The sequence below is a fragment of the Trachurus trachurus genome (genome assembly GCF_905171665.1).
Source record: "Trachurus trachurus genome assembly, chromosome: 18".
NCBI classification, from domain to species: Eukaryota; Metazoa; Chordata; class Actinopteri; order Carangiformes; family Carangidae; genus Trachurus; species Trachurus trachurus.
In genome coordinates, this window is record NC_139909.1 from 3,433,800 (window position 1) to 3,457,175 (window position 23,376).

Here is a 23,376-nt window from a genome sequence, read left to right on the forward strand (position 1 = left end):
AAAGAGCTTTACATAGCAGACGCATTGAGCCGTGCTTACCTTCACGAGTACAAAGAGGATCTCCTGGAAGAAGAACTGCAGGTAAACTGGATCACACCACAGTTGCGTATTTCAGAAGAGAAGCTCAAATTGTTCAGAGACGCAACATCACAAGATCCAGTTCTGCAGGAGCTGAAAAACATGACTGTGACTGGATGGCCGAGCGACAGGTCTGCTGTGCCAGACAGCATACAATCATTTTGGACATTTAGAGAGGAGATCAGTTTTGCCTCTGGGCTGCTGTTCAAGGCAGAGAATCTCATTGTACCACTGCAGCTGAGACCACAGATGCTGGACAAGATACACGAGTCACACTTGGGCGTGGCCAAATGCAAAGAAATGGCCAGTGATGTCTTATATTGGCCAGGCATGTCCACACAAATTGAACAGGTGGTAGCGCAGTGTGATGTTTGCAATGAGAATATGAACAGTAATCAAAAAGAGTCCAGTATGCATGTTTAGTGAGTGTTAGTAAATGTTTTATAAAAACTCACAAATTTAATTTCCAATTGATGACTTATAAACAGTTATTAATGCAGGAATTCATGAATTCAGGCAGTTACAAAGCACTTATTACTCGTTAATTAAATATTTTGTGTGAGCTCATCTAAAGTGGGCACTATCTATGCTTTATAGAGCATTTACAAATGAGATATAAAGGCTGGCAATGCCTCAAGCCTCACAAAAGTTTTGGTTATCTTAACAGACCAAGGAGAGACACAACACATTGACCAAGCGTCCAACTTCTGATAAAAAGGGGTGAGACTTTGTTGAATTGGGATGAGCAAACATTCAAATACCAGAGCAAGTGATGCAATTGCCTTGCCTATGTGGATAACCCTTTTCAAGGGTCAAGGGTACTCCCTCGACGTCAGCCTGTGGGCGTCAGGGGGCATTGACGAAGCGTCCAACTTCTGATAAAAAGGGGTGAGACTTTGTTGAATTAGGATGAGCAAACATTCAAATACCAGAGCAAGTGAGGGAGTCGCACTGTTTGCAGGGAAACTGAATTGATCAAAGAAATTCCAGCACTTCACATTGTTACTGTAGATTCTGACACTGAAGCTCCTGAAAAGGTAAGATGCTTTATTTGAGTCGTTAATAGATACACATTTATTAGGACAAAAAAACAACAGAATGAGTGGTTACTGAGTGATTTAAAAGCCTACCTGTTTGACACAAACTTCCTGAAGTTCCACAAATTACCGTAAATAATAAAAATGTTGTTATTATATATATGTGGCGGTACGAGGGTGGTAGGACCAAAAATAATTAAATTAATAAAGGGAATTTACTCAAATCTATAATTGCTGTAACTTAAACCGACAACGCCACCTGGGGGGTTTCACCCCAGGACCTTTAAAGTGAAATTTAAATATAATCAACAAAACAAAAAGGACACACAGGTACGCAACTCAAAATGGCAGGAGACGTGGTTCAATAAATTATAACAATAGATTTTATTTTCACAACAGATATCCAAATATTGCAAGCTTAAAAGTATGGGGGGGGAATGGGGGGATAACTAGTTCCTGTAATGATGAGAAGGCACAGCAGGGAGGGGTAAGAGGGGAAGGAAATCCTTCATGTTAAAGAGCACCCCATTCACACGTGAAACAACTCAAAACTATAATGTGTAGAGAAAACAAACCAAGAAGGTGTCACACAGCACACAGAGGGAAACCATCACCCAGGGACACCACCTCCACCGCTGGCTCTCAGATACTAGGAACAGGAAACAGAAAGGGGACAATTAATAAGGGAACCACCATAAACAATAAACAAACAATATATATAACAGTTTCCAAGAAACAAAAAATAGAAACAATTTATCTTAATACAAAATTAACCAGGTTAAGGGAAAAACACAGATTAGACCAATAAATGATTGGTGCTTAACCCAAAACCAAATGAAACAAAGAAACCAAAAAGTAACCAAAGAAAATAACCTCTGGCCAGAAATAACCTAAATGATTTCTTATTAATTAATCATGAAACAAATACTAAATCAAGAAAAATAAAGAAAACAATAAACATAAATCCTAAATCTGATGGTTCACCTGGGCCCCATCATAACCCCTCAATTCACACACTCGCATACACACTCACACTCATCAACCTGTTTCTCTCACCCACACACGCACACACACACACACACACACACACACACACACACACACACACAGAGACACCACACAGCCACGAATCCTTGTGATACAGCCGCTCTGCCCGTAGCGCAGGACGGGGCAGAGGGAGCGTCTGCAGGCGGCAGGTGTCACAGTCTGTGGCGAGCAGAGAATGCGCCGAGGCGCAGCGTTGAGCAGCGGTGAAATCCGCCGACAACAATTAAAAAGTCAGATAATCAGTTTACAGTCTTCACTGAGTCGCGGCTCGACTCGAGGCCCGGCGAAGCAGCAGTGATCCCAGGCTACTTATCTTAATGTGTCCAAGCAGTAGTAGAATATTTTGCAGGCGTCCTTGTGACCAACCAAGGAGGGAGAATGTACTGCTCCGTGGAGGATGGAGCGTCTCAGGTCTGCGGATGGAGCGTCCGGAAGCTACAGGGAAAATCAACAGGTTGCCAATCAGCTGATGCCACTAATTACTCAAAACACAAGAGATGCTGCGAATACGCACCTTAGTCCTCCAGTCACAGTTGCGTACTGGAACGGGGACAGTAACCGCGGCCAAAACTACCCGCTAACAACACAAATAAAATAAATTAATACCATCCAGTGAGAGCCAAAACATGAGCAGCAGCACTGCAGCCATGCACCTTACCTGTGTGAAAGCGGAAAGCTGCAACCAGGAAGTGGGTGGAGCTCAGTGCCAGGGAGCAAGAGGAAGAGAGGGGGGGTTAGAGCCTCCCTATATGCCCTCACTCCTCCACCTCATAGGCCAACCCACTCACGTCAATTAAGGAGGCAGAAATGTGACTGCACATACCATTACAATGCACCCCCCCCTTTTTCATCGTCGGCCCGACGATGCAAGAACACAAGTTAACACCAAGGCCTAAAGCAGGCAGACACGGTATTGGACTGAATAGTTGTGGGTCGAGGCAAATGGTGACGGTTTGAATGGTGGCCAGCCGTAGTCCGGGCTGTCCGTCGCCTGGTTCCTTCTGGGGGAGAAACTTGTGACAGAGCGGGCTGAGAAGGTGGTAATGACGCCGCTGAACCAGAGGAAGGTGCTAATGGCGGTACCCTTTGCTGCGGGGCGATCGAAGGAGCAAACTGTGCCGGGGGCAAGGGTTCCGTCGAGGTGGTAGGTAATGTATCACAATCAGCTGGAGGAAAAGAAGTTTCCCTTACCAAGGCCAACAAGTCGTCTTCGTCCGACAGTTCGTCTTGCCTGACTGGCAGATTGGCCGGACTGGTCGAGGGAACAGAAGTGCCATCTGGGGCAGGCAACCCAGCTACGGCTTTGAGCAGAGTGCGATGCACTCGTTTGACCTTAGCAAGGTCATCTGCTGGTGCTACTGTGTACACCGAACCATCTCCAGAGGGAGCTTTCACCACCTGATGTACCACATGGTTCCACTTATCCTGAATTTTGTGTCGGCCTTTCCAACCAAATTCCCGCAACAACACTAATTGACCTTCTGCCAAAGGCACTGACCGCACAGTCTGATCGTGGCGTTCTTTCCGGCGCTGGGCTGCGTCCTTCAGCCGATCTCGGACACCGTCGAAAGCCAGATGCAGCCGGGTCTGATGTTCCTGGACCCAGTCATTTACTGAGCCACTAATGGGGTCCTTCACCCGCCCCAGCAAGAAATCGACTGGGAGTCTGGCCTCACGGCCGAACATGAGGAAAAAGGGCGATTCTCCTGTCGATTGGTGTGGGATGGTGTTGTAAGCATACAACAACTGTGGCAAACAAGAATGCCAGTCACGTTTTCGTGATGTTGGTAGAGTGCGCAGCAAGTCATGCAGGGTGCGGTTAAAACGCTCGCACTGACCGTTACCCGCTGGATGGTACGGTGTAGTGCGAGATTTTTCAATGCCGTACAAACAACATAGCTGCCGAACAAGGGCGCTTTCGAAGTTTCGGCCCTGATCGGAATGAATCCGTACCGGGACACCAAACTTTGAAAACCATTCAGTGACAAGGACATGAGCAACGGTGGAGGCCCGTTGGTCACGGGTAGGGATAGCAAGGGTGTATTTACTAAACACGTCAGTGAGGACGAGGACGTTCTCCAACCCATTTTGGGTTGGCTCCAACATGGTGTAATCCATCGCCAAGATCTCGTTCGGCTCCGAAGCAAGCAGATGCCCCATGAAGCTACGGACAGGTGGCCCAGAATCCTTGGCCACCAAGCACCGTTCACAGGTCCGACACCAGTGCCTCACGTCTTCAGACATTCCTGCCCAGTAACACCGTTGCCGCAGCAACTCCAACGTCCTCTCAACACCTGGGTGGCCATGATTTTGATGCACCTCTGTAAGAACTCTCCTCTGCAATGCAACAGGCAGGAGTACCTGAAGAACTGTTCCACCCCCCTCTGGGCGCAAGACTTTTCTATAAACAACTCCGGCCTGCTCAATCAGTCTGCCCCACTGCTTGAGAAGAACCAAAGAACGCTGGGACAGTTGCTTGCGTTCTTCACGACCCGGATATTGCTTCTGTCGCCAAAAAGCCAACACTTCAAGGATCACCGGGTCGGCTTGCTGAAGTGCGCCAATGTCAGCTGGCGGATACTGTGGCAAGGCCCAGACAGCCGACTGACATGCTGAAGGCCGTCGGGCTTGAAGGGCCTTTTTTAGAGGCTGTGGAAGTGGGGTACCGGACACTATGGCCCCCAAGTCGGCGTCCATCGGTGGATGTAAGCGGGACAACGCATCTGCGTTCGTGTTGTTCTTGCCAGGCCGATACCGAATTTCAAAGTCGAATGATGCCAACTGGGCTGCCCAACGCTGTTCCAAGGCTCCAAGTTTAGCTGAGGACAAATGGCTAAGAGGATTGTTATCCGTAAATACAACACACTTGTGGCCAAGCAAGTACTCACGGAATTTCTCCGTCATAGCCCATTTTAGCGCCAAAAACTCCAGCTTCATGGAGCTATAGTTGACTGGGTTACGCTCTGTTGGTCTCAAGCTTCGGCTGGCGAAGGCTATGGGCCGCACTTTCCCTCCTTGCTCTTGTGCGAGTACGGCGCCCAGACCTCCGTGACTTGCGTCGACCTCCAAGATGAAGGGAAGGGAGAAATCAGCGTACGCAAGAACGGGTGCGGTGGTAAGTTTGGATTTCAGGGCGTCAAAACTCTGCTGATGTTCTGTCAACCATCTTTCCGAAACACGGGGCTCAGACCGCTTGGCCTTTGACCTCTCAAGCTCAGCAACAAGGCGGTGGAGAGGGGCAGCCAGCTTGGCGAAACCCTCCACGAAGCGACGATAATAACTTGCGAACCCGAGGAAGGATCGCAGCTCCAAGATAGTGGTCGGGGGCTGCCAGCTGGCTACCACCTCCACTTTGCCGGGGTCAGTTGAAACACCCTGGGCTGAGATGACATGCCCCAAATAATGTACTTCTTGCTGAAAAAATGAGCATTTAGACAATTTGGCCTTCAAACACTCTCGCTGTAGCCTCTGTAGAACCACTTCAAGTCTTTCCAGGTGTTGTTGGAAGGTGGACGAGAAGACTACAATGTCGTCGAGGTATAACAACACAGTCTGACATTGCTGGTCCCCGAAAATGCGCTGCATTAGCCGCTGGAACGTACTGGGTGCGTTACATAACCCGAACGGCATTCTGTTCCACTCGAAGAGACCGAATGGGGTACAGAATGCCGTCTTGGGGCGGTCAGCTTCGGACACCGGGACCTGGTTGTACCCGCTGGCTAAATCCAAAGTGGAAAACCAGCGGGCACCAGTAAGCGCGTCCAGCGACTCCTCGATTCGAGGAAGCGGAAAAGCGTCCTTCCTAGTCCGGCTGTTGAGTTGTCTGTAGTCTACGCACAAGCGTAGGCTACCATCTTTCTTCTTGACCAAAACAATTGGCGAAGCGAATGGGCTGCAGCTCTCCCTGATGACCTGCGTTTCAAGCAATTGATTAATATGCTCCTTGACCACTTCATAGTCCGATGGTGGTATGCGCCGATAGCGCTGACGAATTGGTGCGTCATCCAAAAGGGGAATTTCGTGGGATATCAGACTAGTGCAGCCTAAATCACCCTCATAGGATGAGAAGACGGAAGCATACTTCCAGAGAAGAAGACGCGCCTCATTCTGTTCGTCAATGGGCAAGGCAGACAAATCCACCTCACCTATTCGGTCCTGAAGCGTCGGGGTCGCGGCTTGTGATGCCACTGTGGCCAAGTAAGATGGAACCTCCTTCACTCCAGAGGGCAAACTGACTACATGGGCCTCACTCAAAGCACCTACGACTGTTCGTGGGTAAAGAAGCACATCAGAGTATCCCACATTGACGACGGGGATGTAGGCGGTGCCCCCTTCGACTCTAACCAGTGCTGGAGAGGCCAACAGTCCGGCAGGGAGGCCCTTCTCCAAAGGCTCAAAGAGTACAGTAGTCCCAGAATACTGGGCTGAACATGTGGCTGGAACGATTTGCATTGTGCCACCAGAAATCCGACAAGCCTTCTTGCCAAGGACTTTGACTCTGCCAGTGACCTTAAGAGGGGGATCCAAGGAGGTTCGGTGGCATTTCTGCAGCGCCTGCACCACCGATTGTGGTGCCCCTGTGACCGTGGGCAAATCAAACAAGGCTTTGCCATGTTGCCCAAAAAGCGTGCTGTAACACCTGCGCAGGACGTTCATCCCCAAAATGCCAGGGGAGTAAGGTGCTCCACCCGCCGGGGGGTCCTTGACCACCAGTAACCCACACCCTGGCAACGACCTACCGCAGAGTGTGACTTCAAGCTCTAAATAACCGAGGTATGGGATTGGCAAGCCATTGGCGGCTTGAAGTTGCAGCCAATGGCAAGGTTGGAGCTTCCCCTGAACTCCAGCCTGAAAGTGCTGCCGGAAGAAGCTTTCCGAAATAGTGGAGACCATGGATCCTGTGTCCACTAAACAAGGAATTTTTACTCCCCCCATGACTACGTCCACGTGCGGACAAGCAGAAATTAGCTTACCTCCCCCCTCAGTGCTTGAAATGTCCGATGAGCCGATGGTTACCCCTCCCGAACTTTGACAACTTTGACACAGTTCGGTGGGTGCTAGTTTCCCAGATGCTGTGCTGGGCCTTGCTGCCTGTCCGGCCGGAAAGGAGCCGGCGCATGGGGCCGGGGACGAGGAGGGCCACGCGCCCCCTCGCACTCCCTGGCAAAATGGCCAGGTTGATTACACCGCTTGCAGATTACTGGACCATAGTAAGGAGGGTGATTACGCTGAGAGTTATTCTGCAGCTGGGAAAGAGATTCAGTGAGTCTATTTAACTGCTCCTGTTGAAGCTTCAACATCTCCTTCACTTCCTGCAATTCAGAAGTTGAACTTGGGCTAACCGCTGGGGGAATACCCTGCACACCGTACTGCAAACCCATGACCGAAGGGACTGAGTGGCTACGGCCGCGCGCACCCCCTGATAACCCCTCCCGCTCCCACCTGATTGCCTCCGCCCTTACCTCCAGGAGGGAGACTGCAGGCTGTCTGCGCACCAGCTGCTTTAGCTCTCGCCGGAGGGAACCATCGATGACATATTCGACGAACTGGTCGCGCATCAAAACCTCAGTGTTTGGCATCTCGCTCGGAGCCTGTTGTTTTATGGAAGCCATCAAGCTCATCAGAGCAAGGGAGAACTCTTGGAGCGTCTCCCCTTCCTGCTGTCGCCTGGAGAAGAACGCCTCCTGCAGGGCAACATAGGAGTCGGTACAACCATACAGTTCTCTCAATACAGCAATAATCTTGGCCGGGTCGTTTCTTTCTACGGTCGAACGATATTTTATCTCGTCACGTGCTTCTCCCTCCAAGTGGTCAAAAAGGAAGAAGGCTTGGTCAGCTGTAGACAGACGACGGGCCCTCATGCACGCCTGGACTTCCTCAACCCATTCCTCTAGCCCTAGGCCTGATCTACCCCTAAACACAGGACACTTCCTGTCTCTGGGTACTAAGATAAGTCGCTCTGTCGCAGGGGCGCTAGAAGAGGGTGGTGCTAAAGGAAGTTCGCGGGCAATGGGAGGTGCAGAACTAGGACCAGGCAGAACTTCTGCCTGCTCTCTCTGTAACCTCTCATTCTCCGCCCTCAACTGAGCTACTAGGTCCCTCAACTCCTGCATCTGTCCCTCCATGTTTTCTGATGCTGACATTTAAACTACGGACACAAATATTATAATTACAAAAAGGAGACTCACTGCTGCTTCGCCTTTAACTCACACACATTCACTCACACCATACACTCTGTTCATTCAACCACAATCAAGGGAATGAAGAAAAACAACAAAAAAATACCTAAATAAGGAACACACGTCTCCGCCTTAACTGAATTAATCCTGCCGACAACGCCAAGTGTGGCAAGGTGAAGAGGGCCCGGGCGGGGATTGAACCCACACCTCCCGGGTAAGAGTCATGCGCGCTTGCCTGTGTGAAAGCGGAAAGCTGCAACCAGGAAGTGGGTGGAGCTCAGTGCCAGGGAGCAAGAGGAAGAGAGGGGGGGTTAGAGCCTCCCTATATGCCCTCACTCCTCCACCTCATAGGCCAACCCACTCACGTCAATTAAGGAGGCAGAAATGTGACTGCACATACCATTACATATAGTATGTGCAGGATTGTCCAGTGTGGTCTGTTTTTACTCCACCAGTTTTTTAACCTGATGTACGTTTTGCACTGTATGTGTTTTTATGTATGCAACTCGTTCCCTGTCTCCGCGACAAATTTCTCCCTGGTGGAGACCAATAAAGTAACCTAACCTAACAAGGTTGGAGTTCATATGTACATAAAATATTTTTGTTTTTAAACATTTTTATTCGGTGTTGTCCTTTTCAAATCTACATCAGTGCAAATAGGCCTATTATTGATTCATTCAAAAATAACAGTGACAATTAAATACAGTTTTCAGTTATTTTCAGGACATGCACTGTGGTGACTGAAAGTAACACTTAACAGAAACTGCATTTTATTTATTTTTTTATACATTTTTTAAATGTTTTCCCTAAATGAGCTTTTGTGTTGTTGTGTTGTGTGAACCTCAGTAACACACGTTGAGAGAGAAGTCAGGACTTTCTAGGATTGAAACATGAGCTCTGATGTATTTTTTCTCTTCCTCCTCATGACAACAAACAGCAACGGTTTGGGTCACATACTGATGGAGCAGATGGAGGTGAACCACAAATTCTGTAGGTATTTTACAATTTGATGTTTTTGTCTATATATATATATGTTGTATATATATATTTAATCTCTTTATATTAACTTTGGAATCATGTGAACATTTTGAGTGAGTTAGAGCTGGAGCAGCTGTGAGGTCGCACATCAGTCTGATCATTGAAATCTGACAGTGTTAATACTGTATAATAAAGTCATCACTTCCTGTTCCCTGACTGCGGTTTTATCACCCTGAGATTTACACTGGTACAGTTTAAATTTAATGACTAGGCTATGTGATGAAATCAGGAGAGGTCAAATTTATTTATTAACCTTTTTTTTGCTAAACCCCACAGAAACTTGAGCGAAACTGTCGGGAGGAACTTCTGAATATCTTATTCCTATTCCATTATTCTCCTTATTCATGACAGCATCAGTTAAGTGTCTGTAATTGTGATGCAGACAAGATCAAATACAGTGTGTTTGTCCAGACTAAATATTTGTGCATGTTCGACAGTGTAAAGTCTTTTGGTACAAGTTCCTTGTGGCAGTAAACAGCATGTTTTCATTTCATCGTCCCTCCAGTTGCAGTCACGTTGCTGCTGCTGCTGCTGCCCACACTGCACCATGGTCACTCTGCAGCTGTGAGCATGAACGAAGATCTGGCTGATTGTCTAGAGGACAAAGATTACAATGATCTGCTGAAGACGATGAAGCACGGCCTCCCACACATGAACACATCTCATCATGTTGTTGTTGTCGGAGCTGGCATGGCCGGACTGACGGCCGCTAAGCTGCTGCAAGACGCAGGACACAATGTACAGTACAAGCCAACAGGGCAGTGGGAGAGGGTTAGCCTGAAGATCAGGGGTCCGTTTCAGGAAGCAGGCTCAACAAACTCTGAGTCAAATCCCTAGCTCAGGGTTGATTGAGCCTAAGCTGGAAAACTGAGTTTTCGGTTTCAGAACAGCTTGTAGCGCTGGACATTTCTGCAGCAGTCTATTGTAACACAGTCACCAATGTGCTTATTATTCACGGGAGAAAAAGAAAGACAGCCATGTCTTTGTTTGGTCGGAAGAACTCGTTCACTGACCGTTTATTGTGCATGCTCACAACAACATCCTAGTCTTGCAGGCACACCTGTTCTCGCGTGACTTATTTAACATGGCTTTGCCACTCATATTATTAAATATGCTTAACACAGCTGATAAGAATTAGTTCAATCAACCCAGAGGATGTTGAGCCTGGGGGAGGCGCGTTCACCGTGAGCACAAGAAGACATCATCAGTGGAGCACAGGTGGCACGATTCACAAAGACAGAAAGAAAGAAACAGACCCGCGAATTTCACTCCAACCCAACTGGAGAGTTAAATGATGGCGTATGTGGAGTATGAACACATTAAAAAAACATCATATTCAGCCGAAACCTTGTGAGCTGACGTGGGAAAAAGAGTGCAGTGCATTCTCTAAAAAAAACTCTGAAAATGGGACAAAAACACATTGACAAAAGACAGATTGCATAGTCATATAGCTCACTTGGTAGGAGGTGTGGCTTTTGCACAGTCAGCCCGGGTTCAAATCCAAGGCCGACACTTTTTGTTTTAAGTTTTGGTTGGCAATGCATTTTCTCATGCTCGCCCCCCCCCCCCCCCCCCCCCCCCCCCGCCACGTTGCCATAGCGACTCACTCACATTATGCTGATCCTGCTCTCTGAAACGGAAGACTCTGACTTTTCCTCATCTCAGGCTCAACATACTCTGAGTATAATCCCGCTTTCTGAAACGGACCCCAAGTAAAGAGGCCAGAAACTAGATGACAAGAGGTAATACAAACACCGTTAGACTGGACTCACTTCAGATGTATATACCCATGTGTTTTCATAAGGTAACCATAGTAGAGGCTGATGATCGCATTGGAGGTCGTGTGGAGACCTACAGGAATGAGAAAGAGGGCTGGTACGCTGAACTGGGTGCCATGAGGATCCCACATTCCCACCAGTGCGTTTAATCGTTCCACAGAAACACTTATTATATACAGTATGTAAATGATCTTCCACCTCTAACTAATAACATTATTGATCTCCTGAGCAGGATCGTCCTTTGGTTGGCTAAAGAGCTTGGGGTCAAGTTGAATGAGTTCATCATGTTTGACCCTCAGACCTTTTACCTGGTCAATAGACAGCGGGTGCGGGCGTACGCTGTGCAATCAAACCCTGACGTCCTCAAGTACAATGTAGATGAAAGTGAGAAAGGGAAGTCGCCTGACGAACTGCTGCAGCAAGCTCTGCAGAAGGTACGTAAAACAGATCAGGAAGTTTCTGTTCTGAGTCACAAACCATAGAAACACTCAACACAACTACAGCAGTGTGTCATCAGCATAGAAGAGTTCATTTTCAAAATTTGCCGGTTCAGTATTTTGTATGTTGCAGATGTCAGTTTGATACTGCACATGGACATTTTCAGCTGATAAGATAAGTGACTTCATTATCTCTGTTGAAGGTGAAACATGAAGTGGAGGCTAACGGTTGCCGGGCTGCATTAAAAATATATGACCAGTACTCTGTAAAGGTAAAACACAAAGTGATCTCATCATTCAATAAACATTGTATGACTGAAAGCATTACAGATAAGATCTATATACTAATGTTAACCAAGTAACAGTTAACCTGAAAGACATAATAAGCGACTCCTTTGGCTTACAGCTTTGCAGTTTTTCTTGCAGGTATATTTTAATGAAAATCAAACTTATCAAACAAGTAAATATGCTTCCAATATTGTAATTGGAAAATAAAGACAGTGTCCTATATCCCGTCATGTCAAATGTCCATAACACCCTGTCAAACATTTTAAACCAGTTGAGCAATAATATGTGTTCAACAGGAGTATTTAAAAGAAGAAGGAAATCTGAGTTCAGAGGCGGTGAGAATGATCGGAGACCTGCTCAATGAACAGAGTCTGATGTACACAGCACTGACGGAGATGCTCTACCTCCAGACTCAGATCAGTGACAACACCAAGTAATTCACACCATGACCTTGTCTTCAGTCTTATCATCAACATTATATATATCAAAAATAGATTATTAACAGCTTTGTCTTTCTGTATTCAAGGTACTATGAGGTGACCGGCGGGTCGGACCTTCTTCCAAAAGCTTTTCTCAGTCAACTTGACGTCCCAATACTCCTCAGCTCCAAGGTCAAACGTATCAATCAGTCATCTGAAGGTGTGACTGTGTCATATCAGATGGAAAACCATTCCTCTTTGACGGACCTTCATGCAGATGTTGTCCTTGTAACAACCACAGCCAAAGCAGCTCTCTTCATGGACTTTGATCCACCACTCTCCATTCACAAGATGGAGGCTCTGAGGGCGGTGCACTACGACAGCTCCACTAAGATCATCCTCACCTTCAATGAGACGTTCTGGGAGGAGGACGGCATCCATGGAGGAAAGAGCATCACTGACAGACCCTCTCGTTACATCTACTACCCCAGTCACAGTTTCTCAACGAACAAGACCATCGGCGTCCTCCTGGCTTCCTACACCTGGTCCGACGACTCCCTCCTCTTCCTAGGAGCCAGCGATGAAGATCTGAAAGAACTGGCTCTGAGGGATTTGGTGAAGATCCATGGAGAGCGTGTCAGGTCTCTCTGCACAGGAGTGGTGGTGAAGAGGTGGAGCACAGATCCTCACAGTTTGGGCGCCTACGCTCTCTTCACACCTTACCAACATTTAGAGTACTCTAAGGAGCTCTTCAGAAAAGAAGGCAGGGTGCACTTCGCCGGCGAACACACGGCTTTCCCTCACGCCTGGATCGAGACAGCGATGAAATCAGCGATCAGGGCAGCTACAAACATTAACAAAGGAGTGCACAAGGAACCAGCTGAACAGCGAGATTAGCTCTAGGCTGTAGAATTGGTTTTGGAGGAAATCCAGTGTTATTGTAATCTGACAATCTTTTCTTCTTGCCTTGATCATATGTGTTAAAGAGGAAATAAAACTCTGTGGTCTTATTTTGGAGATGTGTGTGTTTTTCCTAAGGATGAACCAACTGCCTGCAATGTGCTCACTCTTCACACAAAAAAAGCGTTCAGCACAAATTTTATGACTATTAACAAATGTATTAAACCAGAATTTGTGCATGAATGATTCTGTCCCAAACTTGTTGATCCATATTATATACTATATATTCTCACAACAGATGTTGCAACCAAATATTCACACTTCTTCAGAACTTTTCCAAGCACTAAAATGTCTTCTTGAGAATCATAATGAACAAACACTGAACCTAATGAATTCAGTCATGTGTCACTGCACCACCAACAGCAGCTCTCCATGAATTATCAAAGAAATGTTTAATATGCAGATGAAAGTCGTGTGTGATACAGTTTGATAGGGCTGGTTCCTCCGTGTGATGCAGACTGACAATCAACCACCATGGGAAAGACAAACATGTGGTTTGCAAATAAAGCACAAGACAAATGAATGATTTCCCATTCCCTCTCGGCAGTTTTACTTTGGGCAAAGTTCCCATAAAATGACCCAAAATTGCATAACAGTAAACTTTTTATATGTGATCATGAGACCTGAACAGTGATTTGTACTTCATCCAATTAATTGATTGAATGAATATATATTAGTAGATTATGAATAAAAAATCTCATTGTGGAAACATCAGTGTGAGAAAACAGCGGTTATATTTTTCTTCCTCTGCAGAGAATTTTCAAAATTGTTACATTTTACTTTTTTTTTCTTTACAGAAGGGTCGCAAAATTTGCATTTGCATGTTCATTACACTGTTACTTAGTTTTTGCATATAATTTTTCACTGTTGCTGTACCTACTGAGTTTGAAGAATTTAATACATTTTCTTTCTGTGTGTTTTTCTCTCTCTCATCATCCTCCTTTGGCCACCAAAGACAAAAAGAAGTTGGGTCTTCAAACTGAGATGGAGCTACATATGGTGAACTGGAAATTATGTGAGTATTTACAGAAATATTGTAAATGTTTTTGTGATCATCTGGTTTGAATCCTTGTGTCATTTTTCTGTGATCAGACTTCGATCATTTTCCTCCGTCCTTGGTTTGACCCAAAGTTTTATTTTTTGCAGTTCTACTTTTGATTTGTCAGAAGTTTAATTTGATTTACATCACTGAGTGATGAAACAGGGTGTGACCAGTCTGTACAGGAATTGTCAATCATGGGAGTGACACACTGGCTAAAAGATGGGAGGGAAAGTGGGAACTAATTTTTCACCACCTAGTTTACGGAACTGAAAATCCCTTGTTCCATGGATTTTAAATAACACACTGTAGTTAGAGTTCAAATATTTAAGGCTATGCAGGGCATACAAACATTGTTCAGACCCATTAGACCAGTGATCATCAACTGGCGGCCCGCGGGCCGAATCCAGCCCGCCGAACCGTTCAATCCGGCCCGCGACTGGATTCCAAAATTGTGAGGAGAAAAAAAAGGAGAAAATATCATGTCAACGACTGAGACTCTTAACTATCAGTAATCCCCACCAATTATGACTCTATTTAGGCTTTATCCCGAAATGAGGACAAACTCGCTGCACTTTTTTTTTTTTACAGTACATTTATTGTTTCACACAGTTCTTGTTATTTTTTTCCCACACATAACTTTTCCTTATGCCCTTACTTAACATTTGGTTTTTATTTCAAAGTCTCAACAAACTTCAAACCAGACTTCTCCGTACAAAAAAGGAGGGAAAACCAACTGGCTAGCATAACTTAAAATAGCATGGTAAATAAATACTAACCTGGTATCAGAACAAAAACAGGTTACAAATCAAATAAAACGTTAAGTGCGCTATAGCGATTTCAAATCACAAGGCTGAAATGGGCCACTCATACTGCTCAATGGCTGAAATTACATTTCCCCTCTGACACCAACTTTTTTACATCAGGCTTGGCTGCTGTCAGACTTATGCGCAAAGAGTCCTCCAAAGACTGGTTTGACAGTTCCTCTCATGTGTTTTTATGTTGTTCATTTTGGAGAACGCAGCCTCGCAGGTGTAAGTTGAACCGAACATGGTGAGCACATACATAGCCAGCGTTTTCAATGTGCCATACTCCTCAGGACAGGACAACCAAAATACGCTCAGGCTTTCAGCACCACGGAGAGCAGCCTTCAGGTCACCTGCGGCCTGGATTTCAGCCAGCTCGCTCTGAATGGCCGCTTGGTCCAAAGGCATCATTTTCACTGCGTTTGTGGAGAATTCTCCACTTGGGTTGATGGTGAAAGGGTCACGCACAAATCGAATGACATCCCTGGGAATTAAAAAGTCATCGAACCTGGAGGAGAAGTTGTCTTTTAATTGTGTGATGAATTTCTTCATCTTGTCTGTTACGTGGCTTTGTCCCACCGTCTTCAGTGTACTGAAGTGCAACAGCCTCCCCGACAACAAATCTGCGTTAAAAAGGTCAAGTTTGTTCCCAAACGCATCAAGTTTTTCCACCAGATCCACCACTGATTTCTCTTTTCCTTGCAGCTGGAGATTAAGTGCATTCAAATGCGAGAAAATGTCTGTCAAAAACGCAACGTTGGACATATATTCACTAGGGGTGGGACGATATGGGTAACTCACGATTCGATACTGTGGCGATATTTGGCCCACGATAATGATAATATCACGATACACGATATCTGCGATATTCGATATATTGCAAGAAATTTCATCAGCGATATATCACGATATATGTGACTGAAAAAAAAAACATAAAAAGGAAAAAGTCTCATGCATTTATTCCAAAACTTTGTACAATGTACAAATTAATAAACACTGTACAGCTGGAGACATTAAAGTGCATGAACATTAATAACATGTCTTATGTAAACCAGGACAGTGCTTTATGATACTGAAAAGTCAGTAGCAACTTGTTTTATGTAGTTTCTTATGCTTTCCATTCATGGTATTTAAAAAAACATTTTATACTTTATAAACCAGGAGCAGAATTTTGAAATCAATTCTTGTCTTAATGGGTAACCAGTGCAGTGATTTAAGAACAGGCCTGTGTTGTTAACTGTAGTCTGTGAATACTTGTCTTTGGGAGTCCAGTGAATAAACCATTGCAATAATCTAATCTGCTTGTTATGAATGCATGTGTGGCAAGGTGAAGAGGGCCCGGGCGGGGATTGAACCCACACCTCCCGGGTAAGAGTCATGCGCGCTTGCCAGTCACCCAAAGGGACATCCCCTTGGCCAAGTAGCCAGGGCACATGATCAATTGGAGGCATAGTGACAGGAACCTCAACTGTCACATCTCTCCCCCTCTTTTCACAAGCACGTCCTCGTGCTTCCGCGCAGGCTGCCACACATTATGAATCCATGGACCCACCCCTAGTGCTACATGGATCCTGCCAACAACGCCAGAATGTGGCAAGGTGAAGAGGGCCCGGGCGGGGATTGAACCCACACCTCCCGGGTAAGAGTCATGCGCGCTTGCCAGTCACCCAAAGGGACATCCCCTTGGCCAAGTAGCCAGGGCACATGATCAATTGGAGGCATAGTGACAGGAACCTCAACTGTCACACATGGATTAATTTCTCTGAGTCTGACATTGACAGGATGCCCTTTAATTAAGAAATATTTTTCAGATGGTAAAATGCTGATCTTGTGATGTGGTTGATATGACTTTTGAAATTAAGATTACTGTCAATGATTATACCTAGGTTTCTTGCTTCAGTTTTACTGTCCAGGGATAGTGATTTGAGATGTGTTGCAATTTTATGTCTGTGTGCTTGTGCACCAAAAATGAGTATTTCTGTTTTGTCTTTGTTAAGCTGTAAAAAGTTATCTGTCATCCACTGGTTAATGTCATTGATGCACTGAATGAGGGACTGTATGGGAGATAGATCATCAGGATGTAGTGAAATGTAGAGCTGTGAGTCATCTGCATAGTTATGGTAATTTACGTTATGTTTGCGTATGACTTGTGAGAGTGGAAGCATGTAAAGATTGAACAACAGTGGGCCAAGAATTGACCCTTGGGGGACGCCGCATGTAATGTCCTTCCTGTGGGATGCAAAATCCCCAATATTTACAAAAAACTGCCTGCCATTTAAGTAACTCTTAAACCATTTGAGAACAGGTCCGCATAAGCCGACCCAACGTTCAAGCCGCTCCAGTAGAATATTATGGTCAACCGTGTCAAAAGCGGCACTGAGGTCAAGTAATATGAGAATGGATATTTTTTTTTAGTCTGTGTTTATGTGTAGGTCGTTAACAACTTTGATGAGTGCTGTTTCTGTACTATGATGGGAACGGAAACCAGACTGATATATATCTAGGAGGGTATTTGAAGCGCGTTAGTTTTAGGAGCGACGGTCTTTATTCTGCTCACCAGACCCTTGTTTTTGCCAATCATGGCAGGTGCTCCATCTGTCACTATCAGGTTGATTTTATCAAAGGACAATCCATGACTTTTTAAAAAATCCTCCAGTTTTCCAAAGATGATGTCAGCAGTGGTGTTGTCCTCCAGCGGAAGCAATGCCAGCAGCTCCTCTCGGAAATCTTTGCCATCAAAGAATCTGACAAAAACGCACAACTGTGAGATATCCATATTGTCAGTGGACTCATCATTTGCCAACGAAATGTATTTGGCTTCCTTGATCCCGTCAATGACAACTTGCTGGACATGCTCTGCCAAGACGTGTACACGATGCGCAGCAGTTGAAGCAGAGAGAGGTATTTGTTTTACAGCTGCAATAATTCTGTCCATGGATTTGTCGGGGGCAAGTTCCTCCAGAACGGTGACCATGCACTCCTTGAAAACCTCACTTTCTGTGAAAGGCCGATTATGTTTGCAAAGCACCCAGGCAGCCTGCATTGATGCACACATTGCTCTCTCTTGATCAGTTAAAGTTCGAGTAATAATGCCACTTGCAAGGGAGTATAGGCAGATTTCAATGTGGCTATTTTTCTCTTTCGGGCCTCTGACTGCTCAGGATATGAATCCTTGAAATTTGTGTGTTTAGTGTTGTGGTGACGGCGCAGATTATATTTTTTTGCAACAGTTTTGTTGCAAATGAGGCACACAGGTAACGCATTTCTGAAGGTTGGCATGATAAATGTGTACTTTTCAGTCCATTCGTCATTAACTCATTGGCTGCCATTGACGTCTATAGACGTCAATCTAATTACAACCGTTCACTGCCATTGACGTCGATAGACGTCAATTGCGTTTTTCAACGGGAAGGGCTGGAGGACGGTCTGGCGGAGCTTGTCCATCAATATCAGGCTTGTAAACTAGTGTAATGACGTGTAGGTGCCCTGTAGGCCCTGTAGGTGGCAGCAGTGCCCTCTTTGGATGAGAGAACAGCATTGATTATGAGAAGAAGAAGCGAGATGACAAGAGATATGCTAAAGAAACTTATGCACGGAGCCTATGTGTTCCGCACGTCGGCACATTATGTACCGTGTGTGTCTGTGTCGCGGTAGTTCGGAGAGGAAGAGGGTCGCGATCGTGAGAAAATGACGGAGATCATTGAAAAAGACACCGACGCTGGACACCGGCGATCAAGCCGGGCCGAGTGGTGAGAATCAGCAGCTGACGGTGCGTCACCACAGACCAGAGCCCAGCTCAACTGACGGCTCGGTGGACGTGACCCGAGCGATTCCGTCCGGATCAACCAGGAGCAGCAGAGACTCGTCCCCACGCTCCAGAAAGACATGAAGGTAATAATATAATACATCAATGGTAAAAATAACTAGAAAATTTCCTCTCGGGAAATTTTGAATGGGCCACGGGAGCTACTGCGGGTTGTGCCATCTCTGTCAACATGGGAATCAAACCCACGATCTTAAGGTCAAGACAGAGCTGATCAGACAGACACGTGATCATCTTTCTATAAGCACTGATATGGAGGAGCTGTAACCACATTAGGTTAACTGTGTGTGTGTGTGTGTGTATGTGTGTGTGTGTGTGTGTGTGTGTGTGTGTGTCACATGAAGTTACCTGTGTGTGTTAGAGTGTGGGAGAGGAGTGCGCGCTTCCGCGCGCATTTGTATGTTACCTGTGTGTTTTGATGTGTGTGTAACTGTAATCACATGAAGCTGGCTCTAGAGTCTGTGTGTGTGTGTGTGACTGACTTGACACATAGTTAGTTAGTAGCTGCATCCTGTGTCAGTCTGATTTAGCTGTGTCTCTGTTTATAAACATTTAAACGAGCGCCAGGTGGATTGTTTATGAAGTTAACAAGCTCTGGCCTGGTTACCACAGCAACTCCAGGTGGTTACCATGGCGATAGGGGCCCCCGCAGGCTGAGACAGACAGAAACGTGGAGAAAAATAGCCATTTTCTGCCTCTGCATCGGTCTCACATTTAGGCTTAGCATGACAAAACGGTAACTCCTATCAGAACAAAACACAGATCACGTTGCTCTAAGGACTTACTGAAAATGTTGGTACGATTTGGTGTTTCTACAGTAAATATTTTGGCGACGCTGGCAGTTTTAAAACATCAGGCCGTTCTGCTTCTCTCAGAAAATATTTGTATTGGAGTCAATGAGGAGCAGAGACAGACGTGGCCGCACTTAGAGGCTCAGAGTTTAAATTCTGTAAGTCTCTCTGATATTTTGAGCAGATGATGAGTGACAGGACAAGTTTGTCTTACAAATTCTGAAAAAATTATGTGTGTAGAGTGTAAATTGTGGCCGGGCCGAGTTTGGAAAGAGAAAAAATCTGGAGTTTTTCTGGCATCTCTCCCACTCTAACCGACGATGTCACGCACTCTGACACGAACATTCCGTGCAATACACACCCATTATAATCTCATAATTTCTCCAAAAATGATCATGGTCATTGAACAGGGATTGATCAAAAACTATATGACCTATCAAAACGTGGAGTAATACGACAATACACAAGACTTGTGTCTACTGTTTAAAGTTTAAATGGAGTCTCTAGGTGAAAGTATGCCTGAGCAGTAGACGTTTGTTAAACTCCAATGATTGGTCTTTTTCGCTCTTTTTTTCCCGCCCGTCCCATTGACTTACATGCAAAATTTTGCGCAGTTTTTCGCGACTTACGTCGCGAAAAATTCGTACACTGTTGAAAAAAGTAATAGCATACCGATCCCGATCAGACCGCACGTTTTGATATATAATTTGGCCTGCAACTCTTCGAGTTGCAGGACTAGTAGCGAATCGAAAATCGTCCGGAAGAGGAAGGAGAACTAGAAAAAACATTTCCAAGAATGGAAATGGTGTGAATGCTGAATGAAATGCTGAATGAGCTGAAGAAATTGTTGAAACAAAGAAAGAAAGAAAGAAAGAAAGAAACAAGAGAGAGAAAAAAGAAAAGGACAGAAGGAAAGAAAGAAAATGGGAAGGGTAGATGGAGAAAGAAAGAAAGAAAGAAAGAAAGAAAGAACAAAAGGACAGAAAGAAAGAAAAAGACACAGAGAGAAGGGTAGATAGAGAAAGGAAAAGGTAAGAAAAACAGAATAATAGAAGATAAAGAGAAAAGAAATTGGGGTGGATAAATGAAAGAGAGAGATATACAGAGAGCAGTACAAAGAAAGAAAGAAAGAAAGAAAGAAAGAAAGAAAGAAAGAAAGAAAGAAAGAAAGAAAGAAATGGGGTAGAAAGAAAGAAAGAGAAAAGGATTAGAAAGAAAGAAAGAAAGAAAGAAATGGGGTAGAAACAAAGAAAGAGAAAAGGAGTAGAACGAAAGACAGAAAGAAAGAAGAGAGAAAAAAGAAAAGGACAAAAGGAAAGAAAGAAAATGGGAAGGGTAGATGGAGAGAGAAAGAAAGAAAGAAAGAAAGAAAGAACAGAAAGAAAGAAAAAGACATAGAGAGAAGGGTAGATAGAGAAAGAAAAGGGTAAGAAAAACAGAATAATAGAAGATAAAGAGAATAGAGAATGAATGAAAGAGACAGAGGGTTAGTAAGAAAGAAGGAAAGAAATTGGGGTGGATAAATGAAAGAGAGATATACAGAGAGCGGTAGAAAGAAAGAAAGAAAGAAAGAAAGAAAGAAAGAAAGAAAGAAAGGAGACAGAGGGGTTAAAAAATAGGGAGGGGTATAGATAGAAAGAAAGAAAGAAAGAAAGAAAGAAAGAAAGAAAGAAAGAAAGAAAGAAAGGAGACAGAGGGGTTAAAAAATAGGGAGGGGTATAGATAGATAGATAGATAGATAGATAGATAGATAGATAGATAGATAGATAGATAGATAGATAGATAGATAGATAGATAGATATCAATTTATTATTTAAAGTGCAAAATCACCATGGTACATGGTCTCAATACACTTTACAATAAAAACAAGTACAATAATAACAACAGATAAATAAAAAACCATTCGAAAAAACACCAGAGGAAAAGGATAAAATAGTTAAAAGTTTGTTTACAATAATGACAGTCAATAAAACAATTGTAAAACCAGAGAAAAATGCTAAAATAAGTTAGTTAATCAAAGTATTGGGTAAAAAGGTACGTTTTAAGACGGGATTTAAAAATTGCGATTGGATGTGGCGTTTCTAATATCTTGTGGGAGGCCGTTCCATAAAAAAGGAGCGCTGTAGGAGAAGGCCCTGCCACCAGCTGTTTTTTTATTGATGGATGGAATGACCAGGAGGTTTGAACCAAGGGAACGAAGAGGACGTGACGGAGTGTAGGGAGTGAGCAGTTGAGACAGGTACAGAGGTGCAAGACCATTCAAGGCTTTATAAGTTAAAAGAAGAACTTTAAAATCCGCTCTAGCCTGAATGGGCAGCCAATGTAGTGATGCTAAAACCGGTGTTATGTGATAAAATTTACTTGTTTTCATAGATAGATAGATAGATAGATAGATAGATAGATAGATTTGACACATGTTAAAAGCTGCGTCCTATATCCTAGGCTCCACCTGTAATTACACTACTATTCATAGAGGTGGAAAGGTTAAATGTCTGAACTGAAATTCATGAGAAAAAAATAAATTGTTGGAGATGTTTACATCAAAAGTATGAATTTGAGCTGAAAACCTATGTGTGAGTGTGTGTGTGTCTGGGTGTGTGAGTCTGACGGTCTCTCTGTCTGTGTGTACATGTGCAGAAAGTAAAACTGTTGATAAGCGCCACAGAACTCCTCTCTCCCTAATGATCTGATTGATTACACCTGCGTGGCAGCCTGCCCTCAGAAGTTACCATGGCGACTCAACTAACTGCTTACATTTTACTGTGTGGAACAGTGTTGTGTTTGTGTATGTGTGACTGTGTGACTGTGTGTGAGCGTCTGTGTGTGTCTGTCTGTGTGAGTGTGATGCCTGTGTTTGTGAGTGGACATCCTCTGTCAGTCTGGTTTATCATGTGTCTGTGTGGGGCTGTGTTTAAAAACATCTTAACGAGCGGCCAGGCTGCACCTGCACTGTTCTATTTATAGACTTTGATAACGAGCTGGCCAGTACAGCTGGACCGACTGCACACAGAGCAGAGCAGAGCAGAGAGATTTGGGCTCTGTGCAGCTTCCCAAAACAGCCCAGTAAAAGAGAACCGTACATCTTATCAGAATGTGGCCATGACTACTGGGGCAAGGAGACCTTCCTGAGCACATTGATGTGCATTAAATGTTTGTAGGGCAAAAACTTTTCTCAGGGTCGCAAGGTAGAAAAGGGGGGCATTTCTGCTTTTCTAAAAAAATCAGCTCCTACTTTTATATTGAAGTGGATGAGCCACTGGAGCGGGTCTAGCTGCACAATTAGGCTCATAGAGACAATTCTGTAAGTCTGTCTGCTGTTTTGAGCACATCAAATGAGAGACGACAAGTGTGGTACAAACCGGTGAGGAAATCATGTGTCTAGAGTTTAATTTGTGGCCGTGCTGGCAATTTATCCAGAAAAAATCCTGAATGTTTTTTCGATCCCTCTCACTCTAACGATGATGTCACTCACTCTAAGCCCTGCTCGTTAAGCGCAATACACAACCATTATAAAGTTGGATTTTGTCGAAAATCTTAATGATTTTAAAACGGCCACATATCAGAAACTGTTGAAGATATTAATAAGCTGAGTAATATGTGAATAGATTAAAAGTTTGTCTACAATTTAAAAGACAAATGGAGTCTGTGGGAGAAAG

At 44.6% G+C, this 23,376-nt stretch overlaps 1 protein-coding gene across 1 annotated transcript; it reads left to right on the forward strand.

Annotated features, from left to right (window-relative positions):
* The first annotated feature begins 1,015 nt into the window (after positions 1-1,015).
* LOC311001327 (L-amino-acid oxidase-like) lies at positions 1,016-13,292 on the forward strand. Its single transcript, XM_083992384.1, has 8 exons — positions 1,016-1,115; positions 9,279-9,331; positions 9,885-10,117; positions 11,184-11,296; positions 11,390-11,591; positions 11,798-11,866; positions 12,179-12,315; positions 12,409-13,292. The coding sequence occupies exons 2-8, from the start codon at positions 9,301-9,303 to the stop codon at positions 13,196-13,198; spliced, it is 1,575 nt and encodes a 524-aa protein (XP_083848510.1). The 5' UTR covers positions 1,016-1,115; positions 9,279-9,300; the 3' UTR covers positions 13,199-13,292.
* The last annotated feature ends 10,084 nt before the right edge of the window (positions 13,293-23,376 follow it).